The sequence below is a fragment of the Salvelinus sp. IW2-2015 genome, linkage group LG1, assembly GCF_002910315.2.
Source record: "Salvelinus sp. IW2-2015 linkage group LG1, ASM291031v2, whole genome shotgun sequence".
Taxonomy (NCBI): domain Eukaryota; kingdom Metazoa; phylum Chordata; class Actinopteri; order Salmoniformes; family Salmonidae; genus Salvelinus; species Salvelinus sp. IW2-2015.
In genome coordinates, this window is record NC_036838.1 from 6,097,822 (window position 1) to 6,120,629 (window position 22,808).

At 45.5% G+C, this 22,808-nt stretch overlaps 1 protein-coding gene across 4 annotated transcripts in view; it reads right to left on the minus strand.

Moving 5' to 3' along the window:
- Positions 1–2,425: 2,425 nt before the first annotated feature.
- Positions 2,426–22,808, minus strand: part of LOC111952649 (E3 ubiquitin-protein ligase SMURF2) — a 65,110-nt gene continuing 44,727 nt past the window's right edge. For 2 of the 4 annotated variants that reach the window (XM_023971801.2, XM_023971644.2), the window contains exons 10-20: positions 21,112–21,270; positions 20,716–20,814; positions 14,303–14,516; positions 10,764–10,867; positions 10,312–10,426; positions 9,760–9,938; positions 7,990–8,127; positions 6,673–6,793; positions 6,209–6,410; positions 3,480–3,555; positions 2,426–3,098 (exon numbers count right to left, since the gene is read on the minus strand). In XM_023971801.2, the coding sequence (XP_023827569.1) occupies positions 2,999–3,098; positions 3,480–3,555; positions 6,209–6,410; positions 6,673–6,793; positions 7,990–8,127; positions 9,760–9,938; positions 10,312–10,426; positions 10,764–10,867; positions 14,303–14,516; positions 20,716–20,814; positions 21,112–21,270 (1,507 nt within the window). In that variant the 3' untranslated portion in view covers positions 2,426–2,998. Of the gene's footprint in view, positions 3,099–3,479; positions 3,556–6,208; positions 6,411–6,672; positions 6,794–7,989; positions 8,128–9,759; positions 9,939–10,311; positions 10,427–10,763; positions 10,868–14,302; positions 14,520–20,715; positions 20,815–21,111; positions 21,271–22,808 lie in introns of all 4 variants that reach the window. The other 2 variants (XM_023971576.2, XM_023971720.2) reach the window with 1 other exon arrangement.

The window sequence follows — 22,808 nt, forward strand, 5'->3', positions numbered from 1 at the left end:
TAAAGTTAATTTTACACACGCTAAACTCGGGTCTAAATGTCTCCTATATGAACCGACATTATATAGGTGTGAGAACATCACTTATCAATCATGTGTTCCGTCAAGGACACTCGTTCCAGGGACCCGGCCCTGGTAGCGGATCGGTCCCTGGTACAGTGCACCGGTCTGAACTGACCAGGGCCGTTTCCCAAAAGCATGTTAAGGCTAAGTTCATGATGCTTTTGGGAAATGAGCCCTGGTGAAAAGCCATCTTCATGAGCTTCCACTACATTGTTTTCACCTGTCAAATCATTGCAGATGAGAGGATGGATTTTGAGCAGGATTTTGAAATTGAGAGCCTACATGGTAAATAATTGGCCCTCATTTTGTATGAAATGTCTTACCAATTCCCTTCATTTTATGAGACCTAGGAAAGAAGAAACATAACACTTTATTCTATGAAACATTATGCTGTGAGTTCCAAACAGCATAGAGTTTATTGCTTGTTTTCTGCAAGGGTACAAGAGGTTTATAATTTCCGCTTTTATTTTTCTTATTTACAGTGTCAGTTGAAGCTCACAGAGCAGCTGATGTGAAAAAACTATGAACACACTGTAATAAATACAAAATAGACTGAAAAATGAGAAATAAAAACATGTTAAAATTTCAGACAAAAGTTTAGCAAAAAGAAAACTAATTTACACACAATACTTACATACACACAGAATAAAGGAAAGTGGGTTTTACACCATGTGAGAAATTGCACCGGTCGGCGACTAAATGTCGCAGGGCTCGGCTGGCAAAGCATGCTACAAGCAACAGTCCATATTGTCTGATCTATTATCTAGAAACAACTCCACCTCATCCAATACCATCTCATAAGACTGAGTGAAGGTCAATTCTGTTAGATGTAGATAGCAGGAAACAGTACTGTGTGTGTGCGTGCACTGGACATGAGCTCTGTGCATATCTACACGCGTATATATCTACATAAAAAATCAGTCCATTAACTATTTTGTAAATAGATGGAAGTTGCTGATTATAACGGCAACACAAGTCTGCGTGTGCAAAAAAAATCTAGTTTTTTTTTAATGCATTTTATTCATTTTCTGTCTAATTAAAAGGTTGCTTGTGATCCACCACATGAACAATATCTTATACTGTACAAAAGCCCAATTTCAGGATACTTGATAATTGTCTATCTGAAGAGAATCTGCTTTACCTTTGATCACACTGGATTGGGTCTATTTTATATGTACGCAGGTGAATACAGTCCATGGTCATAGTCCACGTCCATTGCTATTAAACAGGCAGTATAAAAAAAAAACATTCAACAGAATTTTTCGCATGTCAACACACATTTTGCTCAGAAGGGACAAAATAGCAAATAAATATTGTTTAAAAAAAGTCCATTCATGCAAGGGTTGTGGTAGAGGCTCTATTAGGGTCATGTCTAGATGGGATACAGCATGTCAAAAGGTGATTTTTCTATGCATTTTAGCTAACCTTGACCTTTTTCTCATAACCTGCTAGGTTCATTTTCCTCAACCTTCTACGAAATGTCCATTTTGACAAAAGCTGTATCCCTTCTAGACAAAAAACCTCTAGCAGGGAGAACGCTCTCTGGGCCCAACCTCAGTCTCTTAGTGGCCAAAAGGTTAAAGGTTATGCACTCAGCTCGCATTCAAGGAGAAGGTCACGGGTTTGACCTGACAACGGCTTCCATAACCAGAAGATAATCTCCCCTTTCACAAGTCAGCCTCACAAAGAAAGATGACTTCACCTGAGAATACAGAGGTCTGTGATAACACCAACATGCTAGCATGTACATGAATAGAAAGAGGAACAAGCCATATACAAAATAGGTATGTTTTTGTACATATATATACACTCAAAATTACAGGTAGATATACTTTCTTATCTGTATATTTCCATTGAATGCAGTATGGTTGGAATAAAACGTGGTATATTCATTTGAACTTAATATGAAGAAAGCACGTACTTTGTCGCCATTCAGTTTGTAAAGTGCTCTAGAGTGGCAACGGGAAAAAACATCCTGCCATCTTAGGTTGGATGTCACTTTTGAAAACCCCGACATCGTCCTTGAATTGCCTTCAACTAGCCTGGTCCCTGGGACACAGTTCCACTCACCAGACAACGACCCACTTTGAGTGTTAGATAAGGAATTTCTATGGTGTGATTTAAAGGTACAGTGTGATATGATGATGTTTAGCGTTAAGTTCAACTCAGACTTTGTAGCTGGATGGGGTTAGGTGTTCAGGTTAGCATGTCTATTAGCTTTTGATGTCAAGAGGTGGCAGGAAGTTAGCTGTGTGAGACTGTATTGTTCATCAGTAAGACCTAGTTTCTGCTGGTTAACTCATGGTCAGGAAACCCAACCTCCCTGGCCCTAGTCATCTACTCAGCGTGGACCTTCATATTTCTCTCTCCCAGACCAAAGCCAACATAACTTCTCTAAAATACTCTCATTGCAGTCTGGACCTTGGTATTCGATCGCACCAGACGACCCACAACAACAACAACAAAAAAGTGCTTTCACGGAACGCACATACTAGGGACCAGAGTTTTCTTCGGTCAGGAAAAACTCCCGGTCCAACACAAAACTGGTTGTTCTGTGGATTTCACCATTAGAATTACATACAAGCTATTACAAGAAGAAAACTTAAAAAACGAAATAAAAGCTGGCATTCTCACAGGGATTCAAGGTAAGTAATCGTCACTCCTCTAGCAGCTGAAAAAGGAAGTGATATTTCTAAAAAAGAACGCAGTGAGAGAAGAGTTCCCGTGTGGTCTGCCTCTCAGTCTGTCCTTCTGCAGTCTGTCTCCATATTGTCCTGGGGAACTGGGCAGCAGAAAGGGGTGTGGTCACAATCCTCATGGGCGTGCCTGAATGTTGCAGGGTTCCCGTGGTGACAGCAGAGTCTATAGTCTTGCTGCGCTGACCGCACAAAATACACACACGCTGACACACACACACACTTCCCCACTGATGTGTCACTCATTCCACCGCAAAGCCACACGTCTCCTCGATGGCTGTCAGCAGCTTGTCGTACAGCTTGTCATAGTGCTCGTAGGCGGGAACATCAATCCGGTTAAAGCTGGACAGAGAGGAAAGGGGGACAGAGAGGAAAGGGGTACAGAGGGGGAGAGAAAAGTACATTTTTAGTTTGAGTGGACAGTTTTGAAGCACCTTTATCTATCGATAAATGAATGACATTTTATTTTTAGTGTCAAATCGCCAGTTGGCAACCCAAACATTACAACAATTCTCTTTAAACTGTGTTACATACAAAACATTAAATATTGGATTTGGACATGCATTTAAAACCGGTAAAACCATATTAGTTGGGAGATTGGACACCCTTTTCATGACAGGTGATTGTAATTAAGAATATGTTGTTAAATGTATAGGGTAGCAGTCTTGTAGCAGTGTGTATCTGTGTGTCTAAGTAGAGCAGTGGTACTGTAACTGTACTCACCAGGTGTGGGCTTTGGGTAGATTGTTGGTGTTGGCATCGATCTGGTGGATGGTGAAGAGCCTGGGCCCCGCGGCACCTGGAGGGTCACACACACAGAGAGAGAGAAAAAGAGAGTCATCATAAATTCTCAGGCTGTCCATCATTATATTTCTCTACACACAGAAGTCAGACAGTTCGGGATAGTTGACCAGTTGAACTCAGTTTAGAACGTGAACAAACATGGCTGCTGTTTTAACACAAGACTGGGTGTATATTTTCATACAGAAAGACAGCTGGGTTGGCTCAGATACAGACAGACAGACTGACAGAGACTCACAGGCAGGCACACACACACACAGACAGACAAACAGAGACTCTTACACACGGGCACGCACGGCTTGAACAGAAAGATCAACTCAAACACGCACACTCCGAAACACACACAGCTGCACTCTGAGGTCTTCTGTTCCCCCAGGGCTTCCTGTCTGTCTGAATTTAACCAAACCCACTGAGGTCGGCCACGACTCTGTCATGAAGACGGGGTCAACTCCGGCAGTCTGAGACTCGCACAGTGTTTTCCACTAGTGTTGGCTATATAGCCTTTTACAAACTCACTTTCAGCCAGGTACTTTTTCCACCTTAATTAATTAAGCAACTTACTTTTTTTACAAGTCAGAAAATATATTAAAAACATTCCAGCGATCTATTGATAGGACAAGCGCCTGTCAGTCACAAAGTGAGCGATGACAAGGAAGCCCTGCTCGTTTGATAATCTGCTGTCTGTCCCGCCTCCCGGTACCTGGGTGTGTGTGTGTTGTGGTTACAGTCAAATTTCTTTACACAGTGGGAGAGAGCCTGATGCGCTTTCATTGTCTACGAGTCAATTTGCACGTCCCGTATAAAATCTGGTAACGATGAGTCAAAATCCACAGCATATTGTTTCCTGGCACGTTCATATTTTTTCTTTTGCGTGTTTCATATGCAGCCACGAAGTGCAAGAGCACAGCCGTTCATCTGGCGCCCTAATTTGCATACCGGTAGGCTTTTAGGTCGATAATCTGCAGATAAATTATGAAAACAATCGATGAAGAATCCTATTCACTGTAGGTACAATTGTTAGGGTAGTGGAGCGATAGCCTCACTCTACACCAAAATATGATAAAAGAAAACAGATTGAATTGTTTTAAAAGCTAACGATACTTACAGTGCCTTCATAAAGTATTCACACCCCTTGACTTTTGACAGACTTTGTTGGGTTACAGCCTGCATTTAAAATGGATTAAAATTGATATTTTGTGTAACTAGCCTACACACAACACCCCATAACGTCAGAGGAATTTTTGACTAATTAATAAAAAAATTAAAGCTGAAATGTCTTGTGTCAATAAGTATTCAACCCCTTTGTTATGGCAAGTGTAAATAAGTTCAGGAGTAGAAATGTGCTTAAAAAGTCACATAATAAGTTACATGGACTCACTCTGTATAATAAAGAGAGTGATTAACATGATGTTTGAATGACTACCTCATCTCTGTACCCCACACATACAATTATCCGTAAGGTCCCTCAGTCGAGCAGGGAATTTCAAACACAGATTCAACCACAAAGACCAGGGAAGTTTTCCAATGCCTCGCAAAAGAAGGGCACCTATTGGTAGATGGTAGCACGGTGAAGTTATTAATTACACTTTGGATGGTGTATCAATAGACCCAGTCACTACAAAGACACAGGCGTCCTTCCTAACTCAGTTGCCGGAGAGGAAGGAAACCGCTCAGGGATTTCACCATGAGGCCAATGGTGACTTTAAAACAGTTACAGAGTTTAATGGCTGTGACAGGAGAAAACTGAGGATGGATCAACAACATTGTAGTTCCTCCACGATACTAACCTAAATGACAGAGTGAAAAGAAGGAAGCCTGTACAGAATAAAAATATTCCAAAACATGCATCCTGTTTGCAACGAGGCACTAAAGTAAAACTGCAACAAAAAAAAGTGGCAAAGAAATTAACTTTATGTCCTGATTACAAAGTGTTATGTTTGGGGCAAATCCAACATCTCGGAGTACCACTTCATATTTTCAAGCGTGGCTGCATCATGTATGCTTGTCATCAGCAAGAACTAGGGAGTCCTTGCCGACGCACTGGCAAGATGCTAGAGGAAAACCTGGTTGTCTGCTTTCCACCAGACATTGGGAGATGAATTCACCTGTCAGCAGGACAATAACCTAAAACACATGGCCAAATCTACACTGGAGTTGCTTACCAAGAAGGCAATGAATGTTGCTGAGTGACCTAGTTACAGTTTTGACTTAAAATCGGCTTTAAAATCTATGGCAAGACTTGAAAATGGCCGTCCAGCAATGATCAACTACCAACTTGATAGAGCCTGAATTTTAAAAATAATGTGCAAATATTGTACAATCCAGCTGTGCAAAGTTCTTAAAGATTTACCCAGAAAGACTCACTTCTGTAATTGCTGCCAAAGGTGCCTCTACAAAGTAGACTGCGTGAATACTTATGTAAATGAGCTATTTAATTTTCCATAACTTAGCAAACATTTCTAAAAACATATTTTCACTTATTCATTATGAGGTATTGTGTGTAGATGGGTGAGAAAATATATTTTAATACATTTTTGAATTCAGGCTGTAACAACAAAATGCGGAAGAAGTCAAGGGGCATGAATACTTTCTGAAGGTACTGTAAACACGGCACCCATTCTCCATCACCCCCCCACCCCCAACACTTTTACCTTGTAAAGCCTTGAATCCCTGCAGTGGGACTCTAGATGACCCGGTAACAAACTGCAGCAGTCTGGCCCTCCTCTCCTCGTCGTAGGACTCCACGGCCTTCCAGAACCACTTGACCACGTTGCTGTCCGTGGTGCAGTGCTTCAGACGTGTGTTGCTCTTCCAGTCTGCTATGTCGATCTTCCCCAGGCCACAAACTATCAACTGGGGTAGGGAGGAGAGGGAAGAAAATAGTTGATTAGATGGTTTGAAGGGGTGTATATTCATGGGAAATAGTATGGTAGCTGTCACCTTTCATGTAATTTAAAAAGTACATCCCAAGGTCTCAGATTCATCTTGGAACCCCCCCCCCCACCCCCATTCAGGATTCCCACACAAAGATATATGCTCTTGAGAAATGATGTCATGTTTCCAGTAAGTGAATCATTTCTTTCCTAAACCATGTTATATGCAACTGTCTACATACCTCTAGTTCCTTCTCGTCAAAGGACTTGAGCAGGTGCTGGGGGATGACCTCGTTGAAGCCCTTCTGCAGGGCCAGGAACTGAGCCTCGATGCCGTGGAGGAAACGCCAGTTCACATACAGCCTATAAAGAGAGAAGTCAACATAACATTGCAACATGTCAAACCCCCACAGCAGTTCAACCAAAACCAGGACTGGTAATCTTGGAAAGACAGAACCAAATTCAGATTTGGTTCTGGAGGGGAGGGTTGAGATTTGGCTCAGTGCGAGGGGCGTAGTCCTTTGAAACCATTGGCCATCTATGAGCCAATCGAATCCCTCCCCTTCTGAAATTTGAAAGACGCCCGGTAACAACCATCTCCGCTTAATCGTGATTCGTCCAAATCAGTGACGCAAAAACCAGCGCAACAGAGGAATAATTCCTCTTCACCCTCATATCCCTTATGTTCCAGATGGGGGTTACGGATGGGGGAGAGAAGCTGCTAACTGGCTGGCATGCAGCTGCTGTCTTGGTCGGAACAGGTCTCTCTTGAAAAATAGATTGTATCACAATGAGACCAACCTGTATACATAAAGGTTCAATCAAATCAAATAATAAATGAACCCCATTGGTTGTCAGAGGAACGATGTCACTCCATCACAAGGTATGTTTCAGGTGTATACTTGAGACGTGAGGGGTGATGGTTGCTGTGTGTGTATCGCGTCGGCTGTGTGTGTGTGTATCGCGTCGGCTGTGTGTGTGTGTGTGTGGTGTGTGTGTGTGTGTATCGCGTCGGCTGTGTGTGTGTGTGTGTGTGTGTGTATCGCGTTGGCTGTGTGTGTGTGTGTGTATCGCGTCGTGTGTGTGGTGTGTGTGTGTGTATCGCGTTGGCTGTGTGTGTGTGTGTGTGTATCGCGTCGGCTGGTGTGTGTGTGGTGTGTGGTGTGTGTGTGTGTGGTGTATCGCGTCGGCTGTTGTGTGTGTGTGTGTGTGGTATCGCGTTGGCTGTTGTGTTGTGTGTGTTATCGCGTCGGCTGTGTGTGTGTGTGTGTGTGTGTGTGTGTGTGTATCGCGTTGGCTGTGTGTGTGTGTGTGTATCGCGTCGGCTGTGTGTGTGTGTGTGTGTGTGTGTGTGTGTGTGTATCGCGTGCGGCTGTGTGTATCAAATCAAATGTATTTATATAGCCCTTCTTACATCAGCTGATATCTCAAAGTGCTGTACAGAAACATGTCGGCTGTGTGTATCGTGTCGGCTGTGTGTATCGTGTCGGCTGTGTGTATCGTGTCGGCTGTGTGTACGCGCGTGCTTGGGACCCAGGCGGCGGCCTCCTCCTCCGTACCTGACATACTCCTTCTTGGTGTCCTCGGAGACAGAGACAGTCTTGCCGTTGGGCTTCAGTTCGTGCTGGATGATCTCGCCGTAGGCATTGTGCTCCACACAGAACGTATGGTCCAGCACCCCCGTGATGTCATTGTCCCTGGAGGGGAGAAGACGGAAATGTTAGTCGTCGGACATGTTAGCCTGTCTTGTCAACAGAGGGCGCTAGTCTTGATGGGAGAGGAACTGGTTCATGGTGGTGTTTTAGTGGCATTTCATGGATACAAAACAACCAACATGTCAGCTCAAGGTTGTCAGCTCACGGCCACACGTGCAAACTCAAACATTACACATGCTATCCTGTGTGTATGAATATGTATGGCTGTGCTTGTACAGTATGTCTCCGGGGGTTCACGTAAGTTCAATTGTGTCTGTGTGCAAATGTCTGTATATGTATGCATCTGTGTGTGTGTGTGTGTGTGTGTGTGTGTGTGTGTGTGTAGATGTCTGCCTCAACGCTGTGTGTGTGTCCAGGTCTATACACTATATATGCAAAAGTATGAGGACACCCCTTCAAATTAGTGGATTCAGCTATTTCAGCCACATCCGTTGCTGACAGGTGTATAAAATGGAGCACACAGCCGTGCAATCTCCATAGGCCCACATTGGCAGTAGAATGGCCTTACTGAAGAGCTCAGTGACTTTCAACGTGGCACTGTCATAGGATGCCACATTTCCAACGGGTCAGTTTGTCAAATTTCTGCCCTGCTAGAGCTGCCCTGGTCAACTGTAAATGCTGTTATATGGAAGTTGAAACGTCTAGGAGCAACAAGCTCACAGAACGGGACCACCAAGTGCTGAAGCACACAGAGCGTAAAAACTGTCACTCACAACCGAGTTCCAAACTACCTCTGGAAGCAATGTCAGCACAAGAACTGTTCGCTGGGAGCTTCACGAAATGGGTTTCCACGGCCGAGCAGCCGCACACAAGCCTTAGATCACCATGCACAATGCCAAGAGTCGGCTGGAGTGGTGTAAAGCTCGCCACCATTGAACTCTGGAGCAGCCTTTATTGGGGCTATATGAATTCTAGTTAGTTTTGAAGCACATGCATTTGTTTATTATAAAAGCTAAAAAGTGATACGAATCCCAGTCATTCAAATGACAAAGTAATTTGTGGAATATTAGGTTTTCAGTGTAAAAAGCACCGTTTCCTACTGAGATGCATTACATTGAAAATTGTACACTGTCTTTAAGAATGTCACTGACGTTCTGGAGTGACAACATGCAAATCAGTCATTCATTCATTGCTATGATCGTTGATCTCCTGAAGAAGCTATCCCTTTTCCATTCTTTCTGTGCCGCCAAATGTTTGCATATACTGGTAAAGTTACCAGGTCGTTAGCTAGCTACGGTGTTAACAGCACGCGAGTCGTTTTAGAACGGCCCACGGTTTATGAATGTAAAATGCGTCCCGTCACTGGAGAAGCTTCCAGCTGCAGCGCCAACGCGCAATAGAAGGAAAAAACATTGCGCAGCTAATACGGGTTACAACTTTTGAACAGTTTGCGCTAGAGTCAAAAAACTGTATTTTCTCTAGGCCACTCGGAAACAGCGGTACAGTGAAGCCTAATCATTACAACAATTATTATCTGGCATTTTTTCCCCTAGGTGCACTGGTGCTCCCAGATTGAAATCTCCAAGTCGCACAGCAAAATATTTAGGAGCATATGCGACCAAAACGCATCAGAGCCCCTGTACGTGTCTGCTTGCGTCGGTGTCTCCTACTCACAGGATCCAGACCAGGCTGTTGTGGAGGTCCGGGTCCACTGACTCCATGTCGTCCAGGGTGATGGGTTTCCCCAGCAGCTGTTTGTAGAAGGGCAGGGTGAAGCCCCCGTCTATGTAGTGGCCGTGGAACACCGCCATGCCCATGATACGGCCCACAAAGTGGAAGTAGGACAGGTGCTCCTGGAGGAAAAGAAGGGAGAGATGAGTTTTGAGGTTGGCCATCGATGCTTATTTGTGGTATTGACGTGTGCGAGTTTGGTCACTATTGGGTTGTAGAGAAAAGCGTGATATAAATGTAGCTTATCGTCATTATTATACCGAGGTCCCTCCCCTCTGACTTTCTCATCCAATGGGCTTGAGAAGGTGGTGAGAGGACACGAGGAATCAAGAAAATGTCATTGAGATTCTCCCCATGTCTACTCCTCCACCTCCTTCAGTCTACAAGAACCTCCCTCTCTTAGGAATTCAGTTTGTGGCTCGTTCTCCTTCCTCCTCTCTGTTATTATGTGTCTCTCTCTATGTATCCATTGATTCCTCTAGTTCTCCCTCTCACCGGGTTGACGGCGCTGTCTGGGTTGATCTGCAGGGTGTAGATGTCGTCTCTGGAGTACTGGAACAGGCCGTAGTAGGGGTTCAACATCTCATGGGACAGCAGGTAGAGCCACTCCCTGTACGACAGACAGACATCTTGTTAGTCACGTGACACCGCCATAATAAAAACACCATTATGTTGGGTTGCATGTTGGCCACATGCCCCCAAAAATATTCTGTTTGATGTATCAAGCTTTTTGAATGTGAATTTCCACAGAGGTTGTTTCTTTCTGGACTACAGCCCTATGAGCAAAAGATGTTGAAAAGACGTTAAATATTTTGAAAAGGCATCTTTTTGGTTGAAAAGACGTTGAAGACCATAGATTGACTGATTAAAACAATTTTGCTCACTGGGTTGACCTCATGGTATTATTAAACAGTGTTTCAGCCTGGAGGTGTGGATGACTGAAGTACCTGGCCACTCCTCCGTAATCCAGGCCCTCCTCTCCTCTGAACTTGACCATCAGTCTCTTCCACAGGTCCTTGGGACGCATCTTCATCACCTGGCGGTACGACTCCTGCAACACAACAAACGAGCGCATGGGTCTGTTAACCTTGGGTGTATTCACTAGGAACCAAACGGAACCAAACAGGGAGGAACCTACCCGAATTGGTCCAATAGAAATTCATTTTTGCCGCAAACCTTTTTGCCAGGATTTGCACTTAGGAATACACCCCTAATCTTAAAATGTGCCAACCTGCAGGCCATTCAACTTGACCCTCAATCATGCTGTTTCTGTTCTAAACAGCGCGTGTTGTTTTACGCAGCAGTAAGAGCAACAGTGGATTACAATGTTCCGGATCCGAATTCCACAAATGATCATGTCAAGTAAAGTCTGTTCTTTTTTTATATATATATCTTTTTTAAGTGGGGCAGAGAGTACAACAGTATGCGGTCGACAATTTACCATTGTCATAATACTCCCTCAGATTAGTCAATTCACCATCCAGAACGGTTTGACAGCGCTGTACACCTCTCCTCTTTCTCTCTCTCTCTCCTGGTAGACTAGGCCCTAGTGGTGCCTGGGAGAAACCAGCAGGAATGCACCAACACCATGACATATGTGCCTGGGAAAGAGAGTGAGTGCATGTGTGAGTGGGCTTTACGTGCACTAGCTCCGTTTACATTACGTAAGGGCTTTCTCTCGCTCCCCCCCCCCCCCTCTCTCTCACTCCCTCTCCTCTATCAGGGTCCAGAGTAACTCAGGAGGGCTGCCATCAAAAACAAACTCCTGCCACCACAGCACAGAGCTGTGAGGAGTGTTGCAACTGTGAACGCAGCAAAGCACAGGAAGCAGGCTCGAGGAGAAGCAGGAGTGTGAAGCGAGGGTTATTAGTTAGGAAATTACAGTGCACTGGTCAGTGGCAAACAATGCCACCAGTCCCTGTTGAAATTGCAGGCAGGGCGCGCCACACACACACGGGTGCATGCTCGCTTTGCTTTCTTGCACATCGTGTCCCCGTGGCTGTTACGTCCCGAGGATGAAGTCATCTTTTTATTTCATTGCTCAAATTGTACCGGCGAAAGATGTCCGTCCCCAAAACTTGCCACTAGGTCCTTCCTCCCTCTCCCTCCCTCCCCTCCTTCCCCCCCACTTTTAACTGCTGAAATCATCCTGAAAGAATGCCTTGCCGTGGAAGAACAGATGATTGGAGGAGGTGAAAGAAAGAGGAAACTGGTGTTTGAAGGGGCCTTTTTCCTCTCTGGTTTTTACTGCGAATCGTAACGAATTTGGGGGTATTACTGCTCAGTTGTCGTAGGCCTTTTCTTGCAGACTGTAAATGGATGCAAAGCAACCTATAAATCGTATGGGTGTGCATGTTTGTAGACTTGAAACCAAGGGTGTTTAAGTGTGTTTTTATTGATTTATCCTTCCTTTCTTTTTTTTCTTCAGTATAAGCGCTTGTTTGGGTGTATGAGCATAAAGTGTACAGTCTTGGCCAAAAGTTTTGAGAATGACATAAATATTAATTTATAAAGTCTGCTGCCTCAGTGTCTTTAGATGGAATACTGAAGTATAACAAGCATTTCATAAGTGTCAAAGGCTTTTATTGACAATTACATGAAGTTGATGCAAAGAGTCAATATTTGCAGTGTTGACCCTTCTTTTTCAAGACCTCTGCAATCYGCCCTGGCATGCTGTCAATTAACTTCTGGGCCACATCCTGACTAATGGCAGCCCATTCTTGCATAATCAATGCTTGGAGTTTGGGTCAGAATTTGTGGGTTTTTGTTTTGTCCACCGCCGCTCTTGAGGATTGACCACAAGTTCTCAATGGATTAAGGTCTGGGGAGTTTCCTGTCCATGGACCCAAAATATAGATGTTTTGTTCTCCGAGCCACTTAGTTATCACTTTTGCCTTATGGCAAGGTGCTCCATCATGCTGGAAAAGGCATTGTTCGTCCACAAACTGTTCCTGGATGGTTGGGAGAAGTTGCTCTCGAGAGTGTTTGTACCATTCTTTATTCATGGCTGTTGTTCTTAGGCACAATTGTGAGTGAGCCCACTCCCTTGGCTGAGAAGCAACCCCACACATGAATGATCTCAGGATGCTTTACTGTTGGCATGAACCAGGACTGATCGTAGCGCTCACCTAGTCTTCTCCGGACAAGCTTTTTCCGGATGCCCCAAACAATCGGAAAGGGGATTCCTCAGAAGAAGAATGCCTTACCCCAGTCCTCAGCAGTCCAATCCCTGTACCTTTTGCAGAATATCAGTCTGTCCCTGATGTTTTTCCTGGAGCGAAGTGGCTTCTTTGCTGCCCTTCTTGACACCAGGCCATCCTCCAAAAGTATTCGCCTCACTGTGCGTGCAGATGCACTCACACCTGCCTGCTGCTATTCCTGAGCAAGCTCTGTACTGGTGGTGCCCCGATCCCGCAGCTGAATCAACTTTAGAAGATGGTCCTGGTGCTTGCTGGACTTTCTTGGGCGCCCTGAAACCTTCACAACAATTGAACTGGTCTCCTTGAAGTTCTTGATGATCCGATAAATGGCTGATTTAGGTGCAATCTTACTGGCAGCAATATCCTTGCCTGTGAAGCCCTTTTTGTGCAAAGCAATGATGACGGCACATGTTTCCTTGCAGGTAACCATGATTGACAGAGGAAGAACAATGATTCCAAGCACCACCCTCCTTTTGAAGCTTCCAGTCTGTTATTCGAACTCAATCAGCATGACAGAGTGATCTCCAGCCTTGTCCTCGTCAACACTCACACCTGTGTCTACGAGAGAATCACTGACATGATGTCAGCTGGTCCTTTTGTGGCAGGGCTGAAATGCAGTGGAAATGTTTTTTGGAGGATTCAGTTCATTTGCATGGCAAAGAGGGACTTTGCAATTAATTGCAATTCATCTGATCACTATTAACATTCTGGAGTATATGCAAATTGCCATCATACAAACTGAGGCAGCAGACTTTGTGAAAATTAATATTTGTGTCATTCTCAAAACTTTTGGCCACGACTGTACTATTGCATGTGTCATTTTTACATGTATGCATTTGAGTGTGTAAACGGTGTACAAAACATTAAGAGCACCTGCTCTTTCCATGACAAAGTCTGCCCATAGTCTGATCCCTTATTGATGGCACTTGTTAATTCCACTTCAATCAGCGTAGGGGTGGAGTCAGGTTAAAGAAGGATTTTTAAGCCTTGTAGACATGGATTGTGTATGTTCGACACCTTCTAGTGTCCATGCCCGACTAATTGAGGCTGTTCTGAGGGCAAAAGCAGGGGGGAGGTGGGGGGGGGTGCAACTCAATATTAGGAAGGTGTGTGCAGCCTACTTTAAAAAGTATGCTTGATTTGTGGCGGATGAGTGGGTTACGCCTCTCAATGTAAAGCACTACCTATCTACATGAAAATGCAATCCATTACGATCCAGTATAAAATGAAGCCGTCAATCACACACCTGGACAGGGTTTTTCACACAGGGTCCCCCCTCAGTTTACCTCAAAGATCTCCTCGCGGCAGACCTCGATGCGACAGTGTCCTGCCTGGGGCTGCTGATTGGACAGCTCCTGCCGGAGGATCTTGAGCTTCTGGACCAGGTCCCTCTTGTACTTGGGCACGGTGAGGCACTCGGCCTCCTCGGGGAGCTGGGCCGGGGACAACGCCGGGACCTGCGGGGGGGGCTGCTGCTCCTTCAACTGGTTCGACTGACGACTACTGGGGAGGGAGACGAGCAGAAATGCTCAATGTTAAACAGTACAAGATTGCAATATGAACTCAAACAAGACAATTGTAACACATGGAATGAAATGATTAACACCATCTTTCTCTCTCTATTGAGTACGGTTTTGGCAACAGTGGACTGTTCCTTTAAAATGGCAAGGCAGCTCGTTTTGAATTTGGATAGAGAGACAGAGCGAGGTGGTGTGGACTGTGGAGAATACGGGGTTAAACGTGTGTATGGGTGCTGAACCCCTTCAGGGAAACCTTGGGACTTCCGACAAGCCCTCTAAGCACTAACCTCTAACTGAAACTTCATAGAACCCCCCCCCCCACCCACCCTCATCCTCCACTCTTTCTCCTCCCCAAATCTCAGAGTCAATCTCAGCTAGATCTTTGGCTAGACTGGGACTTCACTGGGCGTCAAGGTGGTATTACCACAGGGCCAAGAGAAAGAGAGAGAGAGAAAATAGAGGCACACAAAGGCAAGTGTTGTGAGGTGCTGGGTGCTGGCGCCTCTGGGCTCTCAGCTCGTTGTAGACAGAGGGAGTTGTGGTCTGTCTGTGCCTTCTGCCCTCCGCCACCACCTCCTCCTCCTCTCCTTCCCTCTCATTTCGGTGCTGGCAGACTAATTAAACACGCAGCCTTCGCTTTGTAAGACACCTCCGTTTCCTCTTTAAAGCCTCAAAGTGCCTTCAAAGTGAAACTGGCGCCTTTCGTCGGTGCCCTCTGCCACCCTGCCCCTGGCTAACCGCGGCTGGGGCCACAGCTGCCCTGGCTCTGTACCCACGTCAATCTATGCCCGTATGGGATGGTTACACGCCTGGGTGGGCCTCGTAAAAACACAATTCACCCCCCCCCCCCAAAAAAGGGCCAGAGTTTCCAACAGGACGGTACAGAAGACAGAGGTCCTAATAAAAAGACCTACTGTCCAGTAGCAGTACAGTTGCAGCCAAACAAAGGTGGTTCACAGAGAGGAAGTTCTTTAACCCGGTGTCTGAGAGGGGAGGCCACAGGCAGAAGAGAACATAGCCACCCAAACTCTCACACACACACGTTCACCCAGTCACTCCCTCATTCTTCAGGGGTGGAAAAAAGAAAAAATGCGTGTTATATTTGGAGTTCTCCAAACTAAACGGGCCCAGTGTTCCGCCGGTCCGTATCCCTGTATAATCAAGTTAGCTGGTATTTATTTTATTGGCAGCGTCGAGGCCCTTCCATGTCAAAGTGAGGGTAAGGCTCGGCTCGCAGGGCTGAAAACCACTTTAGGAAGACACATACACGGAAAAAAGAGGCCCTTTAACAAAATGGAATGAGTTTCTCTTGGCTCGGGTTAGGAAGCCCTTGAACCATATAATAAAGCATAATTTGAGCGTTTTCGTTGAGGGCGCGCGGTGTAATTAAAACTACGTTTCAGGCATAGTTCGCCGTCTCGGGTTCCCGATTCGGAATGACCTCGGCATATTTCTAACTGTAAATATAGCAGTACAAGTGCGGCTCAGTCGAAAATCACTCTGGCGCGGAGACACACGAGGGGAAAGAGTCGAGGGTTCCTTTCTGTGACCAGCCTCGATGAAATACGACTATCCGGGTAGAAAGACAAACTTTCAAATTCAATCTAGGAGTATTATTGTTATTCCAAGGTAGAAGAACGAGGCGAGGCGAGAGCGAGCGTTGCCAGAACAGGATTCGCTGGACCGAAGCGGTCACAATCCTGAAGTTGGCACAGGTTTGGTACCCAAGGTCCCAGCGAATCAAAAGCTCCTTTATTGAGCTGGGCGTACTACCTCGCTATAACCTCCCTCTCCCTGGCCCTTTACACTTCGCCTGAACAGCGGGGAGAAGGCCCGCCAAGGGTCGTCCAAGCGGCGCTGTCGTGCTGACTACTACCCACAAAGGAGTGTGTGTTTGTGGCGCTGGAGCTCAACCCTTAAATCACCAATCATCTACCCAGGCTCCGGAAAGGAGGGGAGATGTTCCCATTGGCAGTGGATGGCCAAGTTCTCCCTAAGGGCAGACAAGGGAAGTATTGCACTATATAGGGAATAGGATGTCAGCCAATCACTACCCTAGCACCACAAAAGGTAGCTTTCACAAGCCTGGGGCTGCCTCCCTGTCTCACTCACACAGAGCCCCGATAGACACTGACAATAACACTCTGCTTACAGACAGGATGTTTACAGTATTTAGGCTACATAAAATGTGTCTATACGTCACAAAGACACAAACAAAACATGACACAGACTAAAAATACATAAAGACCCATCCAAAGGCCTTGACAACACTCTGTTTACAGACACRACGTTTACAGAATCTAAGCGACAAAAAGGTGTTTATATGGCACACACCGCGATAACTTCAAATACATAAAGATCGCATCATAAAGACATTTTATTAATTCGCTCACCTTCATTTCACCAGGTAAGTGCGACGCCCCAWTGCACACCAAATATAAAACGACTCGCTTGATAAATACAACGCAGACAGTGACGTAATGCTGCAGAAATAGATATGTGCATGTTTGGTCAGGAACATACATGTGAGAGACAGACGAACAGTGTGGCTGAGTGCAGACCACAGCAACGTGGATGTGTGAGACATGTCTAGCAGTCTGAAGGTCTTCTCCAGTCTGAGGCTGAACCAGCAACCAGTCAGTCAAATATAAACCGGTCGGTGCTGCGTTGACAAAACAGCAGGTAAATGCCACTCCACCCGATTATAGAAATAGCTTTTATTGTTTCTCTATTCTGTCGCTTATTTGTCTATCCCGCCGACCACCAAACCACTAGCAGTGGGCTGGTCTCATCTCAGTCTCCTTAATTATCTGATTACAATTAATTCATCTCTCCATCTTTCTACTCTTCTCCGTTACTCTTCTTCATTTTTTCATCCGTTACTCTTTCATTTACTTCCTCTCCCTTTCCTCCACATCCAATCACACCCTACCTCTCTCACAAATCGCATCTCAATCTACCCATTACTATTCTACTCCTCTCCTCCTCTCGCTCTCTCTCTCCACTACAGGATCCCTTCATTTCCTGGCCACTAGTCTAGGCAGGGTGGAGAGCACAGGAGCGAAAGAAAGAGGAGAGACGAGATGGAGAGAGAGAAGAGAGCGAAGGTGAGAGAGCGCGAAAGTGAGAGAGAGAGCGAAGGAGAGAGAGAGAGAGAGAGAGAGCGAGAGAGGTGAGAGAAGGAGAGAAAGAGAGAAAAAGGAGAGCGAGAGAGAAGGAGAAGAAGAGCGAGAAGAGAGGAACCTCATTGCAGAACAGTAGTCTGCACTTTGGCGCATAACTCTCACATTCCTCTCCTTCCACATCCTCCTTTCTCTCTCTCATTCTCTAAATCTCTCCCTCGCTCTGGTATACAACTATGCATTCAACTCCTTCCCTCCCAACTTATTTTCAACCCTGTAAAGTGTGACAACTCAGCGATAGTGACAACTTCCTATGTTAAACACCAATAAGTGGTCAGGCTACCTTTGCCTTACATGGAATCAAACAAGAACTCGAAACCTCAATCAAAAACCAAAGCACCACTAACTAGGGGCTCCGTACCGTTCAGTTTTTCTAGGGGGGGGGGGTTCACACACACTGCAACACAGCATACTGTCACCACACTGTCTCTAACAGCGAGGTAACGCTTGTCGTGAGGCCATCATCATGTCCTCTCTGACAAACTTAAATGGAACTTAAAAGGAATCCCGGCGAAAAACATTTATCAAGCGTGTTGTGGGCCACGGAGGTTGTTGGGTGAAATATTCTGAAATCCCGGGGCTGATCGAAGACAGATGTGCTGCTGATGGCAGGCCAAGCCTGGCTGCAGCACCGCTAGGCTAGCAAGCTAATATGTTTTCCAGCAGCTTAGCGCAGAGCGTTCTGGGATGGGCCAGTAGGGGAGCCCTCAATATTTGGAGGGGGTGACACACACACAGTGATGACCCTCCCACTCTGTCTGMCAAATTCTTTCTCGTTTTCCTTCATAGGATGTTGGTGGGCGGAGCCGGGAGGGTCGTCAGCGAAATGGGACACACCTGTGCCCGGGTGTGTCCCGGGATAAATACACCTCTTCCCCCCCATTCATGGAGGAGACTCTCTCCATGCAGACATTTTGGTTGTGGTATTTTTGTGGCCGTTTTGGTTGTTTGCTTTGGCACCTTTCAACACCCCTCATTATCACATCTATGCACGCAACCACTCACTTACACTACTGACTACGTACACCATTGTTAATTGTATATCGGTTACTTCAGTTATTAAATATATTTTTGTTATTCCTTGATCTCTACGTTGTCTCCCTTTTGGATACGGGCTTCGAGTCGATTTGTGACAACACTTACAGACACGTAAACATGCATACACACACACACTAAATTCATAAACAGGGTTCACACACACTTTGTCCTCCCTCCCGGTCCAAGATAGCTCACTCTCCTCCCCAGACAGTGCTAACRCCTCCATCAGACACACCCTTCTATCAGCTGCATCTGGTCTCACTTTGCCTGTTTACTTGCCTGTTGTCAGTCAGTACGGACTGTTTATAGTTCCGGCTGAGAACCAGTCAGCAATCAAACAAGATCCGTGTTCTGAACAAGTCCGTGTTCTGCTAAGTGCCTTTAATACTCAATAAAACACGATTGTGCGAGCGCCAACAAAGCCATAAAAAGAAAGAAAACTGTGCCTTCATAGAAGTGTGCTGACTGAGGGGGGTGGAAGAAATGTTACCACATTGCAGCCTTGTTTAAATGGAGTCTGGGGGTTAAATTCCAGGGAGAGAGACGATTGGCTCCTGACTAACTGCCATGTGAGGAGAATAGTAACACACACACACACACCTGTGCTCAGCACACAGGTGCTCAACACCCTACTCTAATCTACTTACACAGCTATACAGACAGCTCTAACAGTATTTTTGTAAAAATACTAAACAGCACTAAAGCACTAGAATGCGATAGGGTAGTGACTAGTGGCGTAACACTTCGAGGTACAACAAAGGCCTATACATAGACAACTAAATAAGACACYATTGGATCTGACTGCTGCCACCAAGTGTATATTATGCAAGTCAACAGTGTGTGGGAGTTTATTGCTTTGGTTTGTATTGCTTTACTTTTCCCTCGTCTGTGAAGAAAAACCACATTTCAAGTGTCCAAAAGCAGCTTCTTTCAGAGTGCTGCAAATCTTGCCCTCAAAAGGGAATAAGACAGTGTTGTGCATCAGCGTAAACTCACTAAGCTAGCTCCACTACCGGGGGGGCCATTTTGACACATACGGATACTATTCGTGCCGAATGATCAGATGTTGATTTCACAAACACGCGTCTCGTGCCAGGCGCTGTTATTGCAAGGTTTCAACCGAGAATTCATATAAAAAAATACTTTTTCTTATTAAAGAAAAAAAAAAGACACATTCTTGGTGTAAGACAAGAAATTCAAGCTCCCTGTATCATAGCTGAGATTTACCTCGTTCCCTGGGTTTAGCTACTACCCTTCACCTGCTCCCGCCGTGTCCACCTTACTGTGTGCAAAGCAGCGTGGGTAATAGCGCGCGGTAACTGGACTGTTCCACTGTGGCGCACGGTACACGGCTGGTGTTTGAACAGCTGCTCAGGGGGGGGGGGGGGAAAGCCACACACACCTGCTGGCTTACTGCAGAGAGAGGTCTAGCCTAGAAGCATCTGATCCACATTACAGTGTCTCCTCTCTGTAGTGGAATGGCTCCAGCCCTGACCCCAGATCCAGCCCAGAGGCCTACCTGAGGTTCAGCTGAGGCAGCTCGCTGACAGACTGCCAGGAGTGTGTGTTCACGTTTAGTGAACCTGAATGGCATACGTGAAAATCAACAGTGGCGAAGCTACACACACAGACGTGTTAATTAATTAGAACAATAATAACAATATTATAAGGCTAATCGATCTCACTACGACAGGGAGGGAGATGTCGCTAAAACATTTTAGTTGAGCCGAAATGCTTCAGAGTCAACAGACATTCAATTACAGCTCTAAAATCAATCAAGGATAGGGTCACACGTTGTCAGCTTACGCTGCTGTTGTGATGTGTGTTTGTCAGCGCGTGTGTGTATGGTGAAAGGTTGCCGAGTTCGCACACACACACTTGTGAGGTTGAGTGGTGTGTGTCAGTATTGTTGTTTGTCACCCCCTGAAGAGTGGTGTATGTGTGTGTGTGTAGGGTTACCTGAGGTTAGTGTTCTGGCTCTGGCTCTCCATGGCCACGCGGGAACCGTTTGGACTAGGACCGTTTGGACCAGGGCTGTTTGGACCAGGGCCGTTTGGACTAGGGCGGAAAAGAGGGTGAGAGCGAGAGAGAGAGAGAGCAACAAACCAACAGTGATATAAAATAGGACATAAAGATCTGACGCCATCACACAGCAGATGGATTCACTAGCAGCAGGTAGAATGCTTCCTCTGCATTTTTGCTACCATGATATTTTACTGTGATCTAGAAAATAAGCAAACCCAGTGTTTTCAGCTACAAAAAGGCGTGACCTTTGAGTAGACCACTAGATTAAAAGTAAAGACCCCAGCTCGAGTCAAAGGTCACAGCCTGAACGGTGACAGCGTTTGCACTCACTTGAGGACCAGGTGGAGGTTGGCGGAGAGGCGCGGGTCGGTGAACTGCGTGGTTCGGTTGTTGTGGTCCACAAAGTAGACGCGCCCCGTTGCCGTGTTGCGGATCTCCCAGCCCGGCGGCAGAGGACCCAGCTCCTCACAGTTGACGTTGCTCAGATCCCTGGGCAKGAAAATAGGACCACAGGAGTCCGTGAACACAACTAAACCATAACCACGTGAACTCCATCGCTCACTCAACCTAGGGTGCTAAAACAACAAGTGTATAAACACAATGAGTATAACACTACAGTATTTACTACTATTATCATCATTATACTTGATTGAGTATTAATCATCTAGGTTAATGAGAGTATATGATCTTTTATAGTGTAAGAACCAGGCTATTATTGTACGACTTGTAAACACAGTCACTWCTGTTAAGACGTCTTTATTCTACCAGTTAGGTAGGATTATTGAGTGCAAATTGTCTTTCTAAGTATACAACAATCTTTTCTCCAAGTATAAAAAGGACACCCCAGAGGCGTGCCCAAATTCAACTCGGCAGAGTCGGATCGATCGCAAAACATCTGAGAAAACACTTTGAATAAATTCCCAAAAATTCCCTATCGGTCTCTACTCCCCCATGAGCCTAACATTCTTTTCTGTTGAAACCTAAAACCCTGAAGTGGGATGTTTAACTGTCCACTAAGGACTCATCGTTAAAGCAGTCTGCACATGCCTGGCTAAGCTGTTTCATGACATAATGGGTGTTCGTAACTCGTTCTGGGCCAAATGACCATGATTCAAGGTTGAGTCTTACGGACATTGAATCTCTGAAGATCAAGATATGTTCATTATTTGGGATAAATCAGTATGTGTGTGTGTGTGTGTGTTAGCGTATCACTGAACAAGAAGTACTCAGTGGAGTGTTCGATTGAACCTTTTGGGAAACAGTTAAGGAAGGTGAGGAAAGGTCAGGGCACACAACCAGGGTTGTGTTCATTAGGCATCAGAAGAAAAACGGACTGAAATAGGTAGGTCTACCTGGATTTAAGAGACATTTTCAAACGTTTTCCAATGCATGCCTTAATGAACACGACCCAGAAGACAGACCAAAAAAAGGCTAACAGTGAAAGGTCAACTGTCAAAGTTTCTAGTCTGTGTGAAGGAGAGAGAGAGAGGGAGTGACAGATTGTTATATGTATGGTTATTTTGACCCTTCATTATTGTTATCACTGTTGTCCCGTTGACAATATAGATTATTATTATTTTAATTATGTCAATATTGTATATCTCCAAAGTAAGCTTTGGCAAATGTACATTGTTACATGTCAATAAAGCAAATTGAATTGAGAGAGAGACAGACAGATACAGACAGATACAGACAGATACAGACAGATACAGACAGACAGACAGATACAGACAGACAGACAGAATCTGTGTCTCTGTCTGTCTCGTGTGTCTCTGTCTGTGTGTCTGGCCTGTGTCTGTGTGTTTCTGCTGTGTCTGTGCTGTGTGTTTCTGCCTGTGTGCTGTCTGTGTGTCTGTCGGCTCTGCTGTCTTAGCCTGTGTGTGTGTGTCTTGTCTCTGCCTCTGCCTGTCTCTGCCCTCTGCCTGTATCTCTGCCTCTCTGCCTGTAGTCGTCTGCTTGTGTCTCTGGTCTGCGTGCCTGGTCTCTGTCTGCGGGCCTGTCTCTCTGTTGCGTGCCTGTCTCTCGTC